The 17,406-nt window shown below is 35.8% G+C and overlaps 1 protein-coding gene across 22 annotated transcripts in view; it reads left to right on the plus strand.

The window, feature by feature from the left end:
* The window catches only part of LOC121666270 (ABI family member 3 binding protein), a 129,666-nt gene that overhangs the window by 66,401 nt on the left and 45,859 nt on the right, over window positions 1–17,406 (plus strand). For 8 of the 22 annotated variants that reach the window (XM_042031640.1, XM_042031651.1, XM_042031649.1 and 5 more), the window contains 8 exons: window positions 5,546–5,611; window positions 6,821–6,901; window positions 10,058–10,126; window positions 11,626–11,673; window positions 12,153–12,227; window positions 13,791–13,838; window positions 14,367–14,441; window positions 16,530–16,604. In XM_042031640.1, the coding sequence (XP_041887574.1) occupies window positions 5,546–5,611; window positions 6,821–6,901; window positions 10,058–10,126; window positions 11,626–11,673; window positions 12,153–12,227; window positions 13,791–13,838; window positions 14,367–14,441; window positions 16,530–16,604 (537 nt within the window). Of the gene's footprint in view, window positions 1–650; window positions 790–1,860; window positions 1,936–2,845; window positions 2,921–3,759; window positions 3,838–4,401; window positions 4,477–5,545; window positions 5,612–6,820; window positions 6,902–10,057; window positions 10,127–11,625; window positions 11,674–12,152; window positions 12,228–13,790; window positions 13,839–14,366; window positions 14,442–16,529; window positions 16,605–17,406 lie in introns of those variants that run through there. The other 14 variants (XM_042031646.1, XM_042031654.1, XM_042031655.1 and 11 more) reach the window with 11 other exon arrangements.

Genomic DNA, 17,406 nt, shown 5'->3' on the forward strand with positions numbered 1-17,406 from the left:
GACACCACGTTGTTGCACCTGGCCTTCAGCTCCATTTCCCTGCTTCTTTGTGTGTGGGTAGCGGGCCTTGCTTTCCCTGATGCATTCAAATATGACAGCGTTCCTAAGAGACAAATCCCAGCTGGGCTGGCACAAGAGGACACGCCTTTCCATTGCCATCACCTGGAAGTGGGAATGCTCTGCTCTGTTGCTGCTTTTGAGGCCATGTTCAGGTTTTACGATCAAAACCTCATTTCAGCTTTTGGTGAATCATGGGGTATTTCTTCACAGTTGGAGACAATAGCAGCCTTTGTCAGTAATGATGTATCTTGCAGTTATGGCAGCAATGCAAGATGGGAATTGTCCCAAGAGGTATTGTTGTGCTTTTAGCCAACCTCCTACTTCTCTTGGGCCTAGATTGCAGTAAAGCTTAAGTGTAGAGATGAAAGGGCCCATACGTGCAAAGCCGTATTTAATTCTGGCATTGGCTGTGGCAATTCCACTTTTCTTGTAATGTGATCTCTTCTTCATATTTCTTCTAACAGCTTCTTCATCATTTTCGTCACCAGTGCATCTTCACACATTTACGTTAGCAAATCCATGGCATGTTCATTTGAGATGTTTTCTTTTCTGAAATCCCTAGTTTCTCAGTAATGTGTTGAAAACTGTTCAGTCTATAGGTTCAGATGATACCAAAAAAATGTTTTGGTTTGGTTTTTTTTTTTCTTTTTCCAGCTTCACTGGACTCTAATCATATTAGTTTCCTGTCCCAAACTTCTGCATCTGCAGAAATATCAAAAATAAAGACTGGTAAATTGTATTTATGATACTTCCATTTCTTAGTATTTGGTTTTGCATCAAGGATGTTACAGTTAGAGGTTGTTTGCTCTGATTGCTTGGTGTTTGAAGCAGAACTTTGTTTGCAGTGTCAGTTAGGCTGTATAATTACATGGTGATATTTTGTGGTATAGGATCAAATACAAACTAAACCACAGGAATTAATTTTTATTTTGTGTGGTTTTAATCTGTTGAATAGATTAGGACCAATAGCACCAATACCTAGATGGATACATTATCAGTTATAAAGATATGTTTTTGACTGGGGCATTTCACTATGGGGGATTTTCTGTAGCTATATCATACACATTATTATGCAGGTTTCTCTATTCATAAGACTTCAAGTTATGATACTATTTAACCTTGAAACTTTTATTACTGGAGTCAGAGGTATTCAAGATTATATTTCTGTTCATTGCAATGCTACGAATGTGCAAGAGATAAGAAGGAAAATTATCCTAAACCTGGCAGTCAATATTTCAATATTGTTTCAGATTTTCTGCCTCACTCCCTGTCTCTTCAATGTATCGCAAAAGTTGTGTTAATTTATATTATGTCAATTAGATAAAATACCGCAAATGAAAAATTGCATGATGTATAGTATGTTAAAATGCATAATTCAAAATACTGGCATTTGCTGTATAGAAACAACCAAAGATTTGGCAATAGAAATACCTGGTTGTACAAATTCATATTTGCATGCATTTAAAGTACATAGGTCTCCTTCTCTGGGTGCAGGTGAAGTCAAAAGCACAGGTTTTTTCATGTTACCTGTGCACAGATCAATTGACTCCTGTTGATAAATCTGCTTTTAGGGGGACTGCAGCTCCTGTCAGGATGTGTCTCTTAGGTGCATGTGACATCTTCAAAACTTTGAGGTTTTGTTACTTTCTTTTCAAGTTGGAAATTTATGAAACTCCATTGTAGTAGTGTTGGCATCTTGCAAAGCAATGTAAAGCAATCTTTCTTTTTCTGATTTTTGCCCCCCTTGCTTTGTCTGCATCAATATGAATTCATATCAGGGATATTTACATTTTTCCACAGTTACAAGTTCAGCTGACCTGGAAAAATCTATGCCTCCACTTTCCAGAACACCTCATGTGCTAACAACAACTGCGGGTAATAATAACTCCTTAGTTTTTCAGTTAAACCCCTTTTGGTGTTGGACAGCCATTTTTGAAATTTTATTAAGCCTAGATATTTTGATCATCATGTGGTGTGAGTCATGATCATTAAAAGCATCCTTTTTTACATGACAACTTTTGCTTTCTGCTGAGATGCTCACCTGGTAGTGTTTCTGAACTCACATCCATTTCTCAAAAAGCTTCTAGGGTTATCTTGAGATTTACTTACATGAAGTAAACCTGGTTTAATACTACTAATAATGAATAAATCTTAATAAGAATTCTAAAATTACTTGTTTTCTTACAAGCCTAATTGTTATATGCTCAGAGAGAACATATGTTTTTGTACCATAGATTGCCTTGCCAGCATAGGAAGCTGCTTCCTTACTATTTCTTTGCTGCTTTGTGATTTTTTTAACTTTATTTTACCCTTGTTTTTCATGAGTGTACATGTACACAGATTATATGACACTAAAATTCACTAAAAAAATATTGACACAAAAGCAGTGAAGAGAACTAAGGCAGGTGCTTTGTTTTCAGGGAAATATACTTGCAGTGCTTTTTAGTTTTTATAGATTTTTTTTAAGTGCTTTATCTTTATTATTGTGGTGTTAGAAATTTTTATCTTTGTATTTTCTGGGTCGCTTTAAACTATGTGGACCATGTGATCCAAAGCAATATTAGCTTTGGTTGGCTAACACTTTAGTTTTAGGTCTCATTTCAAACACTAGCTTCAGTTCGCACTCTAAACCAGTACTGCTCCATTCCTGAGGTAAGGTGTGCTTATGGTGAAGTGCCAAGTAGCTGTGGTATAACCTATCGCTTTTTTAGGTTGTTTTTCTATGACCAAAAAAAGCTGTGTGTAGAATTAATATCATAGATAATGTGACTTGGTTTTTTTATAGTTTTCAGTGGTGTTCAGCCTGTACTTTCAAGTCCTGTGGCCCCTAGTAAGCCTGAAATAGCAGATGCTGGACCAGGTACAATAATCTCTACCTAGTTCTTAATTCAGTAGCTCAAGCCATGCTCTAAAACTCAACTGAAATGAATATACTGCTGTTATTTTCAGTGCACATTTGGATTAACCCATTACAGCTGATTTCAAGTTTATGTTGCTGCTAATGGTTGAACTTGGTGTTTTCTCACAGTTACAATGCATATAGCAGCCCATAGTCACATGATTCAGTATTTTGAAAAATAGGCCACATAGATAATTGAGAAAACAGTATTTTTTACAGCAGTTCTGATGAAAACACTGTGATGTGAACTGTAGTTTTTATGTTATTGTTGTAGCCTCATTAAAAATGTTAACATTAGTGCATCCTTAACAGCTTGAAATTGGTTAACAGTTACAGACACTCAGTGGTTTTGGACTGAAACCACAGCTGGATCTGTTGTCAGCTTTCTATTCCAACTTTTATATGTTTTAATGTGTGACTAATTGTTTGTTCAACATGTCCTCTTCATTAAATACTGACATTTACACAGTACCATCTCCCTTAAGTATTGGACCAAAACTCAAAATGTTCAAAAGCTCTACTTAAAATCTTACTTGGCAGTGATTGAGATCCAGACCAGTTGCAATGAAGGCAGGAGGAAATAAACATCCAGACCTTTTGCACATCACAGATGCACTGATTTATAGCAACTGAAGTTCTGTGCAGTTCTGAATTTCTCCCTAATGCATACTAAACTGATAAATGTCCAAGCATTAGTGAAATATTTGTTGTTCTTGTAAAAACAAATTGGTTTTGCTTATGAAAGAAGAGTTTCTTCCATTAGCCCTTCGCTCTCTTATGACTGTCATCATTTCTTCCAGCAGCAACAAGTGAATCCATTCTGGAATCTTTCACACCTAAAACTTCCCGTCCTTTTCAATGGCCAAGGGTAACATTAGGTAATGTTGTTTTCACCCAGTGAAAAACTCTGTGTTTGTTTTGAGCACTCCATCCCATATGAATGCATTCCTTCCAGCATATCATTTCACATGCATAATCATTCTTTTTCCTGGTTAGAGAGTCTTGTTCTTCCATCGTCATTATATTGACTGGTCTTGACATCCCTGTGTATGAGAACAAGGTTCTGGGTGGATTGACTGTCTCAGAGAAGTAAAACTTGTCTCCTGCATGATAAAACACCATCATCCTTTTAAAACACCATCATCCTTTTATTAGTGTTCTATTTCTTTTACTCCCAATGCACACGCATGTGCTGATTGTCTCTGATATGCACAGCTTTCAGAATGGAAATTTTAATTGTTTTGGACCCACAGAATCTTATTTCTGATCAATTCACAGCATTTCAGTATCATCTCCATTCCACACTTCAAAATCTGATTTCATCAGCTGGCTTTGACATTCCATACTGAGTCGTCTCTGATATAAACTTGTGACATGTGCTGTTTGTTGTGGGAAATGCTTGTTAAACAATTTTTGATTACAAACTGAGCTCTTTCTTTCAGCTCCAAAAGAAATACCACTTATTCCTTCTAAACCGAAACCATCTGCTACCCCAGAAGTACAACATGTGAAACCTGGTAATTGTGCACATCATTTTCATAAGCTGGTATGCAGGGAGATATGTTCTCTAAAAATATCTAAGCAAAAACTTCCTAAAAAGGACAGGAGCTATGCAACACATGAGCATACTGACTAAGTCATCATTCTAAAGTTGGTCATTAACTCTCATTAACTTAACAAGAGTTAAGCTCATTGGTTTTATGCATTTGGGTCCAGTGATAAAAATATAAACCCGTTCTCTAGTGTTGTAACATTTTTAAGGACTGGAATGGAAAAAAATTTTCTGGGTGGCACAAGGGTGTTTTAATATCACTCATATAAGCAATAAATATGATTATTATTTTTATAAACCCCTTTGCCACTCCCCATCTCCCACTTTCACAAAGACACACGATGGCAAAGATGACATCTTAGCTAGTACCATAGGAACATTATCATTGTGTCGTGTATTTTTTGTCTTTTGATCAAAAAAACAGACCTCTTCTAATTTTCTTCTGATACGGGATTAAGGGAAATTAATTTGCCTCCTTTAGTGATTCAAGTACGGGACCAATAAGTATTACGCTGTGGATTATTTGAGACCAAAATGTGTTTGTTCTCATGTCTTATAAACAGACAGATCATTAAAAAGCAGGAGCTACCTTTACTGTCTTAAACCTCTCTTACAATTAACTGCAAGTACTGATTTAGGATTTTCAGCAAAACTTTGGCATTTAGAAGTTTCCTTTCATATAGATTCTCTGGTGTTCATTAGAGACTACATTCTTTTCTTCCTCATCTCTCCTTTCTCACTATTCTCCCATAACAGAAGTTTATTTGCTGATTGAATCAAATACAGGATTAAAAATGTCTTGAGAACATAAATATGGGGAAGGAACCTTAGAAGCAGTCTCTCACACAATCATTCAGTGTGCGATTCTATAGGAAACAAAGCTAAAAGGAGTGTAGGGTGTTACACACAAGAGTAAGGCTTATCTAGACTGTTTGAAAAACAACTCCCCTGAACTACTGGAATGATAACACTTTTGGCTTTGTGTTGATACATCTACTGATCAGTTCGATTACTCTTGGATTTTTCTTTTCTAGCCCCCAAACCACCACTTCTGGACCCTAAAACTTCTCAGACTCTCGAACAACCAAAAGCGACCCTAGGTAATACATGTTTCTGTAGCTGTTGGCCACTCTTCTTTGCAGTCCAAGCCACAGTTTGTATTCTGTTACTTCATCTCATAACTTTTGCTTTATTTAATCCATTTCTCTGAAAGAGGACAAGAGCTAGGACATAAGCATTCAGAAATGTTTTCTAAACTTAGGATAAAGAGAAACCAGTTTTTTTTCATATAGTTTTGCTAGTTCAATAGTAATAGTTTTATCTTCCATTTTGCTGAGAGCTTTTCTACACCAACACCCTTTACTCAGAAAACTCACTGGAAATACAATTGAAATACCAAGTGTAAAGGTAGTATTGTGGGTGTTAATCCCAGAAGTCCCAGTGAAGGGTTCCTGTGGCACTAGGTTAACGTGTTAACTCCACTGTTTTGTGAATCCTTCTGAATATCATTTTAGCTTGAAAAACATATCTCAGCCACTTCATGTCTCACTCTGCTCTGTCCTTTCTGCAAACATCAAACACTTTTCCACTGTGTCAATTGCTATGAAACATTTTATGGGAAAGCAGTCTTGTAGCACTGCTTTTTAAAAATGCACAAAGCTACTGACTTATGCCTGAAATGGAGTTTATACTTTATCTGAAGTCAGACCAACAGACAGATTAGCCAATTACAGTTTCATCCCGTGCATGTTTGGTGGAAAAGGGGTTTCTAGAACTCATTGTTCTTAATTTTTACCATTTACATGATGCTACTTCTATTCTATTAGCAGAATTCAATGACTGCACTTATGAAGCAGTTAGATTTTTTTTTTTTAATTGATTCCATGTTTTTCCAGCTGTCTGCCAGTAATTCCTTTACTGTGCCAAAAATGGAGGACATTTTTGCATATTTTGTCTATATATGTCTTCTGCTGGCTTAAAATTGACCTGGTATTCAAAAGGATAAAAAGCATTATTGTTTTATCTCTTAGGTATCTTGCAAAAATGAATTTGCTAACTTAGTGAGAGGAATATTTAGATGTGATTGCAATCTACAATTGCATATTTAAATGCAATTATTCATTTTCACTGTGAAGAACAAACTGGGATTTTGCTGGGGTAATGAAGTCTTAGGAAGATTTTTGAGAAGCCTTCTTGGCATGTCTGATTTTACCATTTGCTTTTGTCCCCAGTAGCCATTCATTGCCTTATTTGATTTTTTTGTGATACAGTGGAAAGGATAAATTTATAATCCAGTATATTTCTTTCAGCTCCTAAAGAAGCCAAACTCACTACTTCTGCATCTAAACCTAGACCATCTGCCAGACCCCAAAAGCCACGAACTAAACCTGGTAACTAATTTCCATAGCAAACCGTTGTTATAGTGTATCACTTAAGTAGTGCATTTTAGCTTAAATTTCTTCTGTGTGAAGTTCAGCACTTAATCATCAGAAAGGTGAGGAATTCCTCTTTGAGGAATAATATTTTTGTATTGGATCAAAAAAAACCAAAAAGAAAGAAGCAAAACAAGAAAGTTTCTACCTTTCGTATCCCAAGCCACCAACTCACACAGCCTGATATCAAAGCAAATTGTTTTCTTGATTTTTATTTTGAAATAATAAGGTTTCCAACTTAGTTCAGCATAGGGTCCAGAAAATGCAAATTCTACTGTTTTGCTGATGGTTGTAACATCCTACATAGAACCATAGGATTTGTATTGATTCAGTGATCATTTTGCAAATGTAGACTTACCTGAAACTGTGGAAGTAAGAGTGGAATTTTGTTCTGGAATTCAGTAAAGACATATTTTATTATCCCAAATGAAATAGCACCTTCACACTGAGGTTAAATTTGGTCTATGATGTATGGCAGAGAATAAAACACACCTGGCATTTTCTGGACCTGAAGAATAAATAAATACAGTTGTAAAAATATTTCTAGTGTTACATGGTTTATAATGAAATTAGAAAGCTTGAAATTGCTTGAAATTGAATAGTTGTTTATTGTAAGAATATATTACTCAATGCTGGAAGAGCTCAGATGATTTTATTAAATTCTTTCCAGATTCCCTGCAAATTATTTTTGCTCATAAAAAGAAATTAACTCTCTTCAGATCAAATTATTCCCTGTGAAGCTTGTTAAAGGAATGGCACATATGACTTGGAATTGTCTCAAAATACTGTGCATAATTAGTTTTTCATGCTGATTACAGCTCCTGCATAATTTTTAGTGCAGGAAATCCAGTATTGTATTACAAGAATCACTACTTTTGTCTCTGCTGTAGATGTCTATGTCTGAATATAAATATGAGTCCTGCATGTTGTTTTTTGAAACAACAGAGAAAAAGAGCTGCTCATTTGGAAAATGTTGCGTAAATTTATTTTGCACCCTGGGACTGCCAAGATCAAGGTTTTATCTTGGTGTTTCCACACTGAGTGTGTCTACAGCAAGTTTCTATATGCCTACAAAGAAAGTGGCATGGTTCCATATCTGTGCACGTGCCTCTGGTTTTTCCTTCCCCAGTAGTGGTCTCACAAATTAATCAGGTACAATCCTAAGACAAACTTTTTAATCTTGATACAGTTTGTCATGATCCTCTTGTAAGCAGGTACTGGTGAAATTGGCGTGTGTTCTGATTGTCAAATGATTATATTCTCGTTCAGAAAATATTATTTGAGGCATAAAATATGCAGTGCATGGGGATAAGGTGGCTTTTGGGTAGGTGGCCAAATCGTCAAAGAGCAGAAGCCTGTCTGTGTTCCAGCATTACTTGGAAGTTCGGCTTAAATTAGCAACTTATGTCATGATAGTGGTTGTCATCTTTCCTTAGCAGTGAATCAAAATAATGAAGAGTGTGTGCCAAATTCATATTGAAACAATGACTTACTAATAACTGCCTTTGGGTCAAACAATTAATTTTGGTTCTCATTATTAATATGATTTTTGTGCTGTTTCTGGTAAAGTATTTGTCTTTTTTGGCAGTGGAGAAAAAAGCTTCATTTAAAAAACCCCAAACATTTAAACAATTTTCAGTTTTTCCAACCAACAGACTGTACATTTTTGCAAAAGTTCACAGTTTCATTCTGTTTCTGGGTATTTGGGTAACTGAATCTGTTACCTGCATGAAAAAAAGGTTTTGTTGACAATGTGATCATGCCCAGCCATTGTCGACTACTTTGCTATTGTTAGCATGAATACCCCTCTCTAAACCTTCTCCATTTATCAGAAAAGGAAATGATAATGAATTTTCTATTGTGCACCCAAAAGCACTGCAACATTTTCTTTACAGAAAAGTTTTTAAATATCTCCAGGGATTGAGACTCCACAACCTCTCTGGGCATTTACTTATATCCACAAATGATTTGTCCTGAATACACTTTGGCGTATTTTGCCTTCATAGAATAGTGGCAATAGTATTAAATACAAAAGCTATCTAAGCTATAAAAAATGCCAGTAAAGAAAAGAGGGAAATTTTAGAATTCTGAAATTATTCAGTCTTTTAAATTTAAACACAGTCCACCCAGGTAAACCACCATAAACCTTCATGTGGGGAAATAGAGACTTTTAAATTAAGAATGTGATTTTGTATCTAAACTGACTGAGTTTTGGAAGTGTTAGGTCTCAGATTTTATTGTATTTAAAAATTTTAAGGTAACTTCCTTGGAATAAATGTACTTGTGAGTCTTAAAATGCTTGTGAATTACAATGTGACAAACTGCTAGTATGTCCAAAAATACAGTTTGAGGCATATCATACATCACTTTTTCTTTCCTAATTAAAATCTGTAGGGAAGGATAGAGGCTAAGAGTCAAAACAGAGTAAACAAAGCAAAATTTGAAGGATAAGCACAAAGATTACTCAATTATTGTAGATGTATTTAGGTGTGAAAATGGACTCTGATAGTACAGAGTCATGCTAATATTAAACAATTCTACCAACTTTAACTTCAAAGTTCTTTATCTTTTTCAGAGTGTTTGGAGTTTGTTCTTTTCAAACCCAATTAAGTACTCCAGACAGAGATAGGAAACTTGTTAACTTGATGATCTAATGTGCAGTGACACTAGATAAGCTGCTGGGATCTTCAGCCTTGCTTTCTGTGACTTTACAGTGATTTACACCTGAAGCTTTTCAAATCTATCCTTTGTATCACTATGGGAGAAACCCAGGAAAATTAATAGAAAGATTTAACAAAGAATATTGAATTCTTTGGAACTGTTTCTTTTCAGTGGTCTACAGCCATAAAGAGAAAAAAGAAATACAGTAAAACAGGAAGATGAAGATTTAGAGAGCTCCTCTGCCAGTATATTCCGGTAGCATAAATAAACTTTTTATTTTCCAAAAGCAGCAAAAGTCACACAGGGTAATTTCAGTAAATTTTTCATTTACTCAGTGTTTCCACTTGAAGAGTTGTGAGGAGGTGGATTATAGTTGGGAAGCAAGAGCAGCTGAGCCATAAAGTAGATACAGATGCACCTGTATTTCTCTTAAGAAAATTCTCTTTATTCCAGCAGCAACCATTCCAGTGTCAGTCACTACTAGGAGTCCCTACACATATGAACGTCCAAAGACTGCAGAGGGTAATGATTATGAGTCATCTTTAGTCATTCTTCTTTTCATTGGTCTGATAGTATGTGCAATTGAAAACACCATTTTCTGGAGGCTTCTTGCTTATTCATGTGTGGTCCAAATCGAGCAAATGGAAGTATAATCTTGGTGCTTTATTATTTCTCCCTGTTCTTAGCATGGAGATGTCTTCTAAAAGATAGGATATCACTTCAAAGGTAGTTACTTAGAAATTTCACTTAGATTAGAAGAAGAATAAGAATTATTTCAATAATAAAGAATTTATGGAATATAGAAATAACAATCAGAAAATGACATTAAAAACTACACACTGCTAAACTATTTTATTATTGGAAGCTGTTTTTCTCTTTGAAAGAACTGACTGATTTTTCAAAGGCAACCTGAAAATAGAAATTAGTGTTTTGTAGAAAAAGACTTTGAATTTGAATTCCAAAGGTAACTGATGAGCTTGAATAATGGCAAAGTCTTTGCAAACCAGGCATATGTAGTGAGAACATTTGAAAAATTAGTGACTAGTTTGAGATTTCTATAGAGTATCTGGCCACTGTCAGTAGAAGATAATACTCATTGTTTTGGGGTTTTCCTTTATTTGCAGCAATATTAATACTACAGAATATTATACTGTGAATGTTAATAGACATGTAATAAATAGTGTAGTATTAATCCCCTCAATTGCAATCAAAGTTTTATGGTGTTATTTATTGTGAAGCCTATTTTTAAAACCAGTAGATGCATAAGGAAGTTTGGGAGATAAGTGAGTATGGGTTATAGAAAAGGTTCTATCTTTAGGTGTGTATGTCTGTATGTTATAAGCTACTTTACTTGTTAATGCCTTGAGAGGGGAGAACTGATGCATTAACATTATTTTAGTATCTTTTCCTGATTGCCAAGAAATTTTTATAGATTCTGCTACCTCATAATTTTTTTCCCATTTGGTATAGTTTGTGACAAGGAAAAGGGCATGATATACTGGTTCTATGATCCAAATTGTAAGTGGATATGAGAAAAAACAAGGAGGCTTTATCAAACTATTTTCAGGTAGCTAATACATACACCTCTAGCAATAGCAGCCTTTTAGTCCTCTGCTTAATTGCTCACTTTAGAGGAAAAATTCAGCTGTTTTGTCATGGTCAGCACAGTACTTTCAAGTAGTAACAGAGTTCAGTTTGGGGAGTCCTGACATTATTGTATATCAAGAGTCCGTTGCTGTCGCTAAGTTAAGCTCTGTGATCTCTTCTCTTGCTTGTTCTTGGATTTACTGGTTTATATCCACATATTTTTGCTTCTATTGCCATCAAGTTTGTTCAATAACTTATTTCTTATTCTACCTGTATCATTAAGAACTTTAATTGCCCACAGTTTAAAAGTCAGTTTGAAGTTCCACATTACTGTGCTGTTGTGTTAGTACCTGCTTTTATTACTTACTACTGGAGTAATTTTAAATTTTTGGAGTGTGTTCCATACTTACTTTGTCACACTCTTTCTGTTGCAGTCTTGGAACCGATTACACTTAGAATTGAACCACCAAGGTCACCCATAGGTAATAGTATTTCCTTGGCAAGCTGCCATGTTTGCTTTCTTTCCGTCACAGCAAGCATCACTGAAGTTAATCACCTTATGCCTCAGGATTGTTTCATTTAACTTCATTTTTCTTCTAGGTAATTCTCTTGCTTGGCATTCACAACAGTTGGGTGTATTGCTCTCTTCACAGCTGGAATGTCTCCTTTATAAAATAAATTATGCTGGCAGCTCTGAATCACCTTTCTCAATAATTATGCTTGTTTGTGCTTGTTCCAGTTTTTATTTTAAACAAGCAAACAAAAAACTGAGCTTCAAAAATGACTAAAATTACACTTTCTTGCTTAGATTGTTGTAAACACATGGAGAGTATTACCTGACTTGCCTACCTCTTTTCTTCTCAGTTGCAGGTGTGAGGTTTCTGTGCTTGTGTGTTCAGCTGGTATCAGATACTAATTACTGTGCAATTTAACCAATTTATACCCACATTTTCTCTTCCAGCTCCCAAGCAGACTCAACGTATTCCTTCTAAACCTAAAACTTCACCCAAACCTTACATCCCACAAGCCAAAGATGGTAAACTGCTTTGTGATTTTTTTCTAGTACAGTTTATTTTGGATTGAAATGTATTTATGAGCAGCTGCTTAATTATCTGAGCCAGTTAAACATAATGGGGTTCTGTTCTGTTCTGCTATGTTCAGCAATTTAGTTGCAGTTTTCAGGAGCTGTAACATTTGCTAGGTAATTTTCACTGAGCAAAAGAATAAACCTCTGCTACTCCAGGGCAACTGGATGAGAATAGTGTTGTTACACTCATATTAACCTTGGTAACTAAAGCAAATACCAAGCAATTAAAGTGTGTTCTGAGGCTACTTGGGGGACATAATTCTTTCCAAAGTTGCTTTGCATTGTTAGAATAAATCTGTTTCCTTTCTAAGCCAAAATTAATTAATTTCATGTCATTATTTATTACTGCCTGAGGGACTAAATTGCCCAGTTATACATACATACTTAGTATTTGCTTATAAATATTTATTGGTATTAATGATTCTTTACACTATATTCCAAAATACTGGATTTTTATGCCATTAAATGTGAGAGCAGTTGAATTCAGTGGTGGGCAGAGAAAATTGCTTTCTGTCCCATGCTCTCCAGTTGGTAATATCAACAGAAAATTGCAAGGGTCTCAAATATCAACATATGTTATCCTTTGGCAAATGTGAAAAATTTAAGGATAAACACTTTTTTGAAGACCTTTAAATTGTAGACATAGTCCAGTATTTTTGAAATCTGACATTATCTATTAGATGTGATTACCTCATGTAGTAAACAGTCAAAATCCTTGTCTTCTTATAATTTTTTAACCATGACAGCTGATTATAAAACATTGTTTCCAAATTACATCTTAAAATGCAACTTCTCATAAACTCAATTTTTACCTTTGTGGCCATTTTTCATTGTTATGGTACTCTGGCCTTCTCTGAAATGGTTAATGGTTTTGTCACACAAATCTTACAAGCTTGTATTGGTCTGTGTTCAAAAAACCAAACAAACAACTTACGATTTCTTTGCGAATCTTTAATATACAGATCTTTTTCTACAGCATCATCCACTTATCTTGTAATTGTCTTAAAATACCCAGAGAAATTTCTTTCTTTTTTTCAATTATTATCCATACGGAAAAATTGACACAGAGAGGATACCATCAATTTCACATTCTTATGGCTCTAAATCACGCAGTTTTATTTTAGATCCATTTCAGTCTAGAGCTGAATTATATGATCATGCAATGCAATACATCATATAATGCTTTTTAATAATACAGTATCCAGTAAACAAGTACTGTCTGATTCCAATTGTGCATATAAACTGCATTTGAAACACACCACCAATGGACGAGATTTGTGTCCCTAAAAAGATGTTTTCTGAATAACAGAATGATAATATTTGGATATTTCATTGAAATCTATGGGAGAACAATGCTCACATTATATTGCAGATTACACTGCTTTCTCAGACACTTCTTTTAATACAGCTGTTTCTGTATGAGGCTGTATACAAAGTATATATTTCAGAAAGTGGTGCTAATTGTAAGTTTTCAACTTACAAAACATCTTTTCTCTTTTGTTTCTGATACAGTCCTGGAATCTATAACACTTAGAACTGATCAACTAAAACCAACAATAGGTAATTTTACCTACTGGGTAAATGACCTGGGGACCATCACATTTATCTTTTTTCCCCACTGAGTATCACAAGCACATCTTCATTGCATTCCACTGCCATAATTTTTTACTATTGAAGTTCATCCTGTAAGGGGGGGTTTGGCAATTTTACACTAACAATTCATAATCATCCTTTCCTGTTTTTTCTCACACAAATGTATTCTGTAAAGTGGAGGGAAGCACCACAATCTACCTTTGACTACTTGTCTCTATACTCAGTTTCTATCATGTGCTGCTTCACCTTTTATACTGTACAACCATATTGGCCTTGTTTTCTATTATCCTGTTACAGAGGTTTTCCATCAGCACTGGGGTTTGTTATGTACCAAGCATTCATATTTCTCCATTAGTCAAGCTTTTTTGTGCTTCCAAAGGGTCCCAAAAGCATGTGTTCTCTTTTAATATTATGCTTTCTGTGAGTATCAGTTCTCAAAAAATTCTAATAGTTGCTGTAGTTGCTGCTTTTTTTTTTTTTCTTTTTTTTCTCCAGTTCCTAGAGAGCCAAAGCATGTTCCTTCCAAACCTAGAACATCACCGAGCCCAGAGGTCCCACGAACAAAACCTGGTAAGGTCATTGTTTCTTTACCTTCTCATACTGACATGTGTGTCTTGTGGATCCTACTGTGATCAGTGGAGCTTCAGATTTTTGTGTATCCCTTGGGCACACATCTTGGAACATTCCTTGAGGGACAAAGTCCAGTGACATGTAGAATTTATAAGAAACCTGGTAAGGTGAAAATCTATATATTCAGTTCTTTATTAAATTTTAAGTCACTGCAACATTGGATGTTTTCTGTACAATTCTCAGTGAAAATAAGTCTTTTCTGTGTGAGCTTGCTTGTCTTTTGGCAAAATGAAGGTGAAAACAAGGGGTTTCATTGTAAAGAGGAAGGAATCTGCTCTGTATTTCTCAAACTGTGAGCTTGTTACTTTTTTCCCAGGCACAAGCTTTCATTCATACTTGTTGGTTCACTTTTCCACAGCCCTGGTGTTGTTCAGAGATTTAAGAATGTGTAATACTTCCTATAATTGTGTCCACATGGGTTGTTATACCCATATACAACCTTAGGAGAATTAAGGATGGAGAAAGTAAATTATGCAACTCACACTTGCATGATGTGAGGTACTGTAGGGGGGAAAAAAAATCAAGATAAAGACAGTTTAATAAGGAAGGATAAAAAGAGGGGGGGAAAAAGCAAGTAATACAAAACAACCACGTGCCACATCTCACAGGCAGACCAGTGCCAGACCAGGAGCAATGGGTGCTTTAGAAAGTTTTGTTGCTAAGCATGACGTGAGCTGGAATATCCCTTCGGCCAGGGTGGTTCAGCTGTCCTGGCTGTGTCCTCTCCCAGCATCCTGCCCACTCCTAACCCAGCCCTATTGCCTGGGGGCAGAGTGAAAAACAAAGAACTCTTGGATGCTGTAACAAGCTGTATTCAGCAATAACTAAACCATTGGTATATTATCAACATTTCCTTGGTCACAAATCCAAAACAGAGTACCACAGGGGCTGCTATGAAGAAAACAAACTTCATCCCAGCCAGATCTACTACGGGTATCCAAGGTACTCAGAGTATTAGATGGTATTGGTGAAGAGAGGGGCAGAGAGACAGCAACTCAGGTTCTGTTTCTCCCCAGTAAGTCTGCACTTATTGCTTGAAAAAAACCCTTGAAATAAGTCAGGAAAGTGTACAAAGCTGAAGGTAAAAAACCACCCACAATCTCTTCGTGGCTTTTACAAAAACTTCAAATTTATTTTTGGGATCTGTTCTGTATTAGAGCTGTTACCTTGAACTGGAGGCAATTCTGAGGAACATAACACTCTGATGCTGAGTTTCAGGGAGGAGTAACTGTCTGTCATCAGCCCTAGCAGGGATGGTATGATTATTGTGGAGACAGTGATTGTAACATTTTGATTGCTCTTGGTAATACTTTGGTTTTGTTGTTGTATTACACTAATGCAGTTCTGGGAACAATTAGGTGCAGAACTGAGAAAGCAAAGTCAACAATAGGTAATGATGCTTCTTGTTTGAATGGTCATATTGTCCTTCTTCAGTACAAATCATTAAAAGCAGACCTGCAAAAATTTGTCATCTTTCTTTGCATGTTCCTTAATAATTTAATAGTCAAGGTTCTCTGTCTCTTATTTTCTATTAAACAATCGAGGAGAATCCTTGTACCTTTCAAGTTGTTACACGCATAAGACAGGACCATTTCCTTCAACATTTAATGGTAAGAGGCAGAGGGCAGATCAGAACATGATCCTAATTTTGTTCTTGGTCATCCTGTGGAGGTGGCACCATTTCAGGTGGTCGTATGGTTTGGGAGGGCAGAGTTGCATCCTGAGAGCTTTCTTTATCTGCTTCCCTTCCCTTCCCCTCCAATTTCATGAAATGAAATTCAGTCCTTCATAAAGGACTGAAAAGTAATTCTGTTCCACTCGAACCTCAATTTCACTGTCAGAATACAATCACTTCATTGATCCTGGATCATATGATTGCTTGAGGCAGATCCATTTGACTAAGGTATTTTTGTCACTTGAATTTGATATTGTGAATCATTCCAGGACAACACCCATTACAGAGCAGTATATTTGTATTTGAAGCTACTTATTACTTTAATAATGCTTAACCCAGTTTCTTTCTTTCAGCTTCAAAAGATCCATATCACAGGCCTTCCAAACCTAAAACATCACCCAGTCCACGTGTTCCTCCAACTAGAGCAAGTAAGCTTATCAATAGTTTGCCCTTTAGTGCATGAAAGTTTCATCACTGAAAATTTTCAAAACTGAGGAGTTCTCTGAAGATACAGATTTGCTTATTTAATAGGCAATGTGTCACTGTCATAATCAAATTTTGCTATACAGCTGTCATGAAACAATCAGCTGGATATTTATACATGTCAATGACACAAAATGATGGAGATGTGTGAGTTAACACTCATCTTGAGCTCTTGCACACAGGAAAATCTGCATCTTGATTTTCTTGGAGTGTGACAGAAATATTTGTATTTTTAGTTGCTTGCTTAGAAGTGTAAAATTACAGTACTTTCCTGTTCCCAAAACTTTAGAAATAGCTCTGTCCATTTGAAAAGCAGTGGTAAATTTCCATGTTTCTTCTGCTTTGACAGCTTTGTTGATTATTTTTTAATGAGGAGTTGATTTAAATGGGCAGCAGGTTTTGGAATATGAAACATTTGAGAAGCCCAACTAGGAAGTGTGAGAACTACAGCAGTTTACTCTGCAGAAAGCTCTATTGGTTATTGCTGTTGGAGTGGAGAGTTAACCTGACACGGCACTGTAACAGTCACTTTGTCTTTAGTCTCTGCACGGGCATAGTATTGATTGCACTAACAGGAGATTATTTTCAAATGACAGAAATAAGCCCTAAAAAATTTCTTAGCAGAAAATGAATCTTCTGTCAGAAAAATCAAAACGCACATGTTGAATCATCATCCTCAACAATGTGTTCAAAACTTTGCACATCTTCACAGGTCCAAGAACCATCATTCTCAGTAACAAATTCAAA

Source organism: Corvus kubaryi, unplaced genomic scaffold (genome assembly GCF_017639235.1).
Source record: "Corvus kubaryi isolate FWS band 111438036 unplaced genomic scaffold, C.kubaryi_AGA036_p1.0 37341, whole genome shotgun sequence".
In the NCBI taxonomy this organism is placed as follows: Eukaryota; Metazoa; Chordata; class Aves; order Passeriformes; family Corvidae; genus Corvus; species Corvus kubaryi.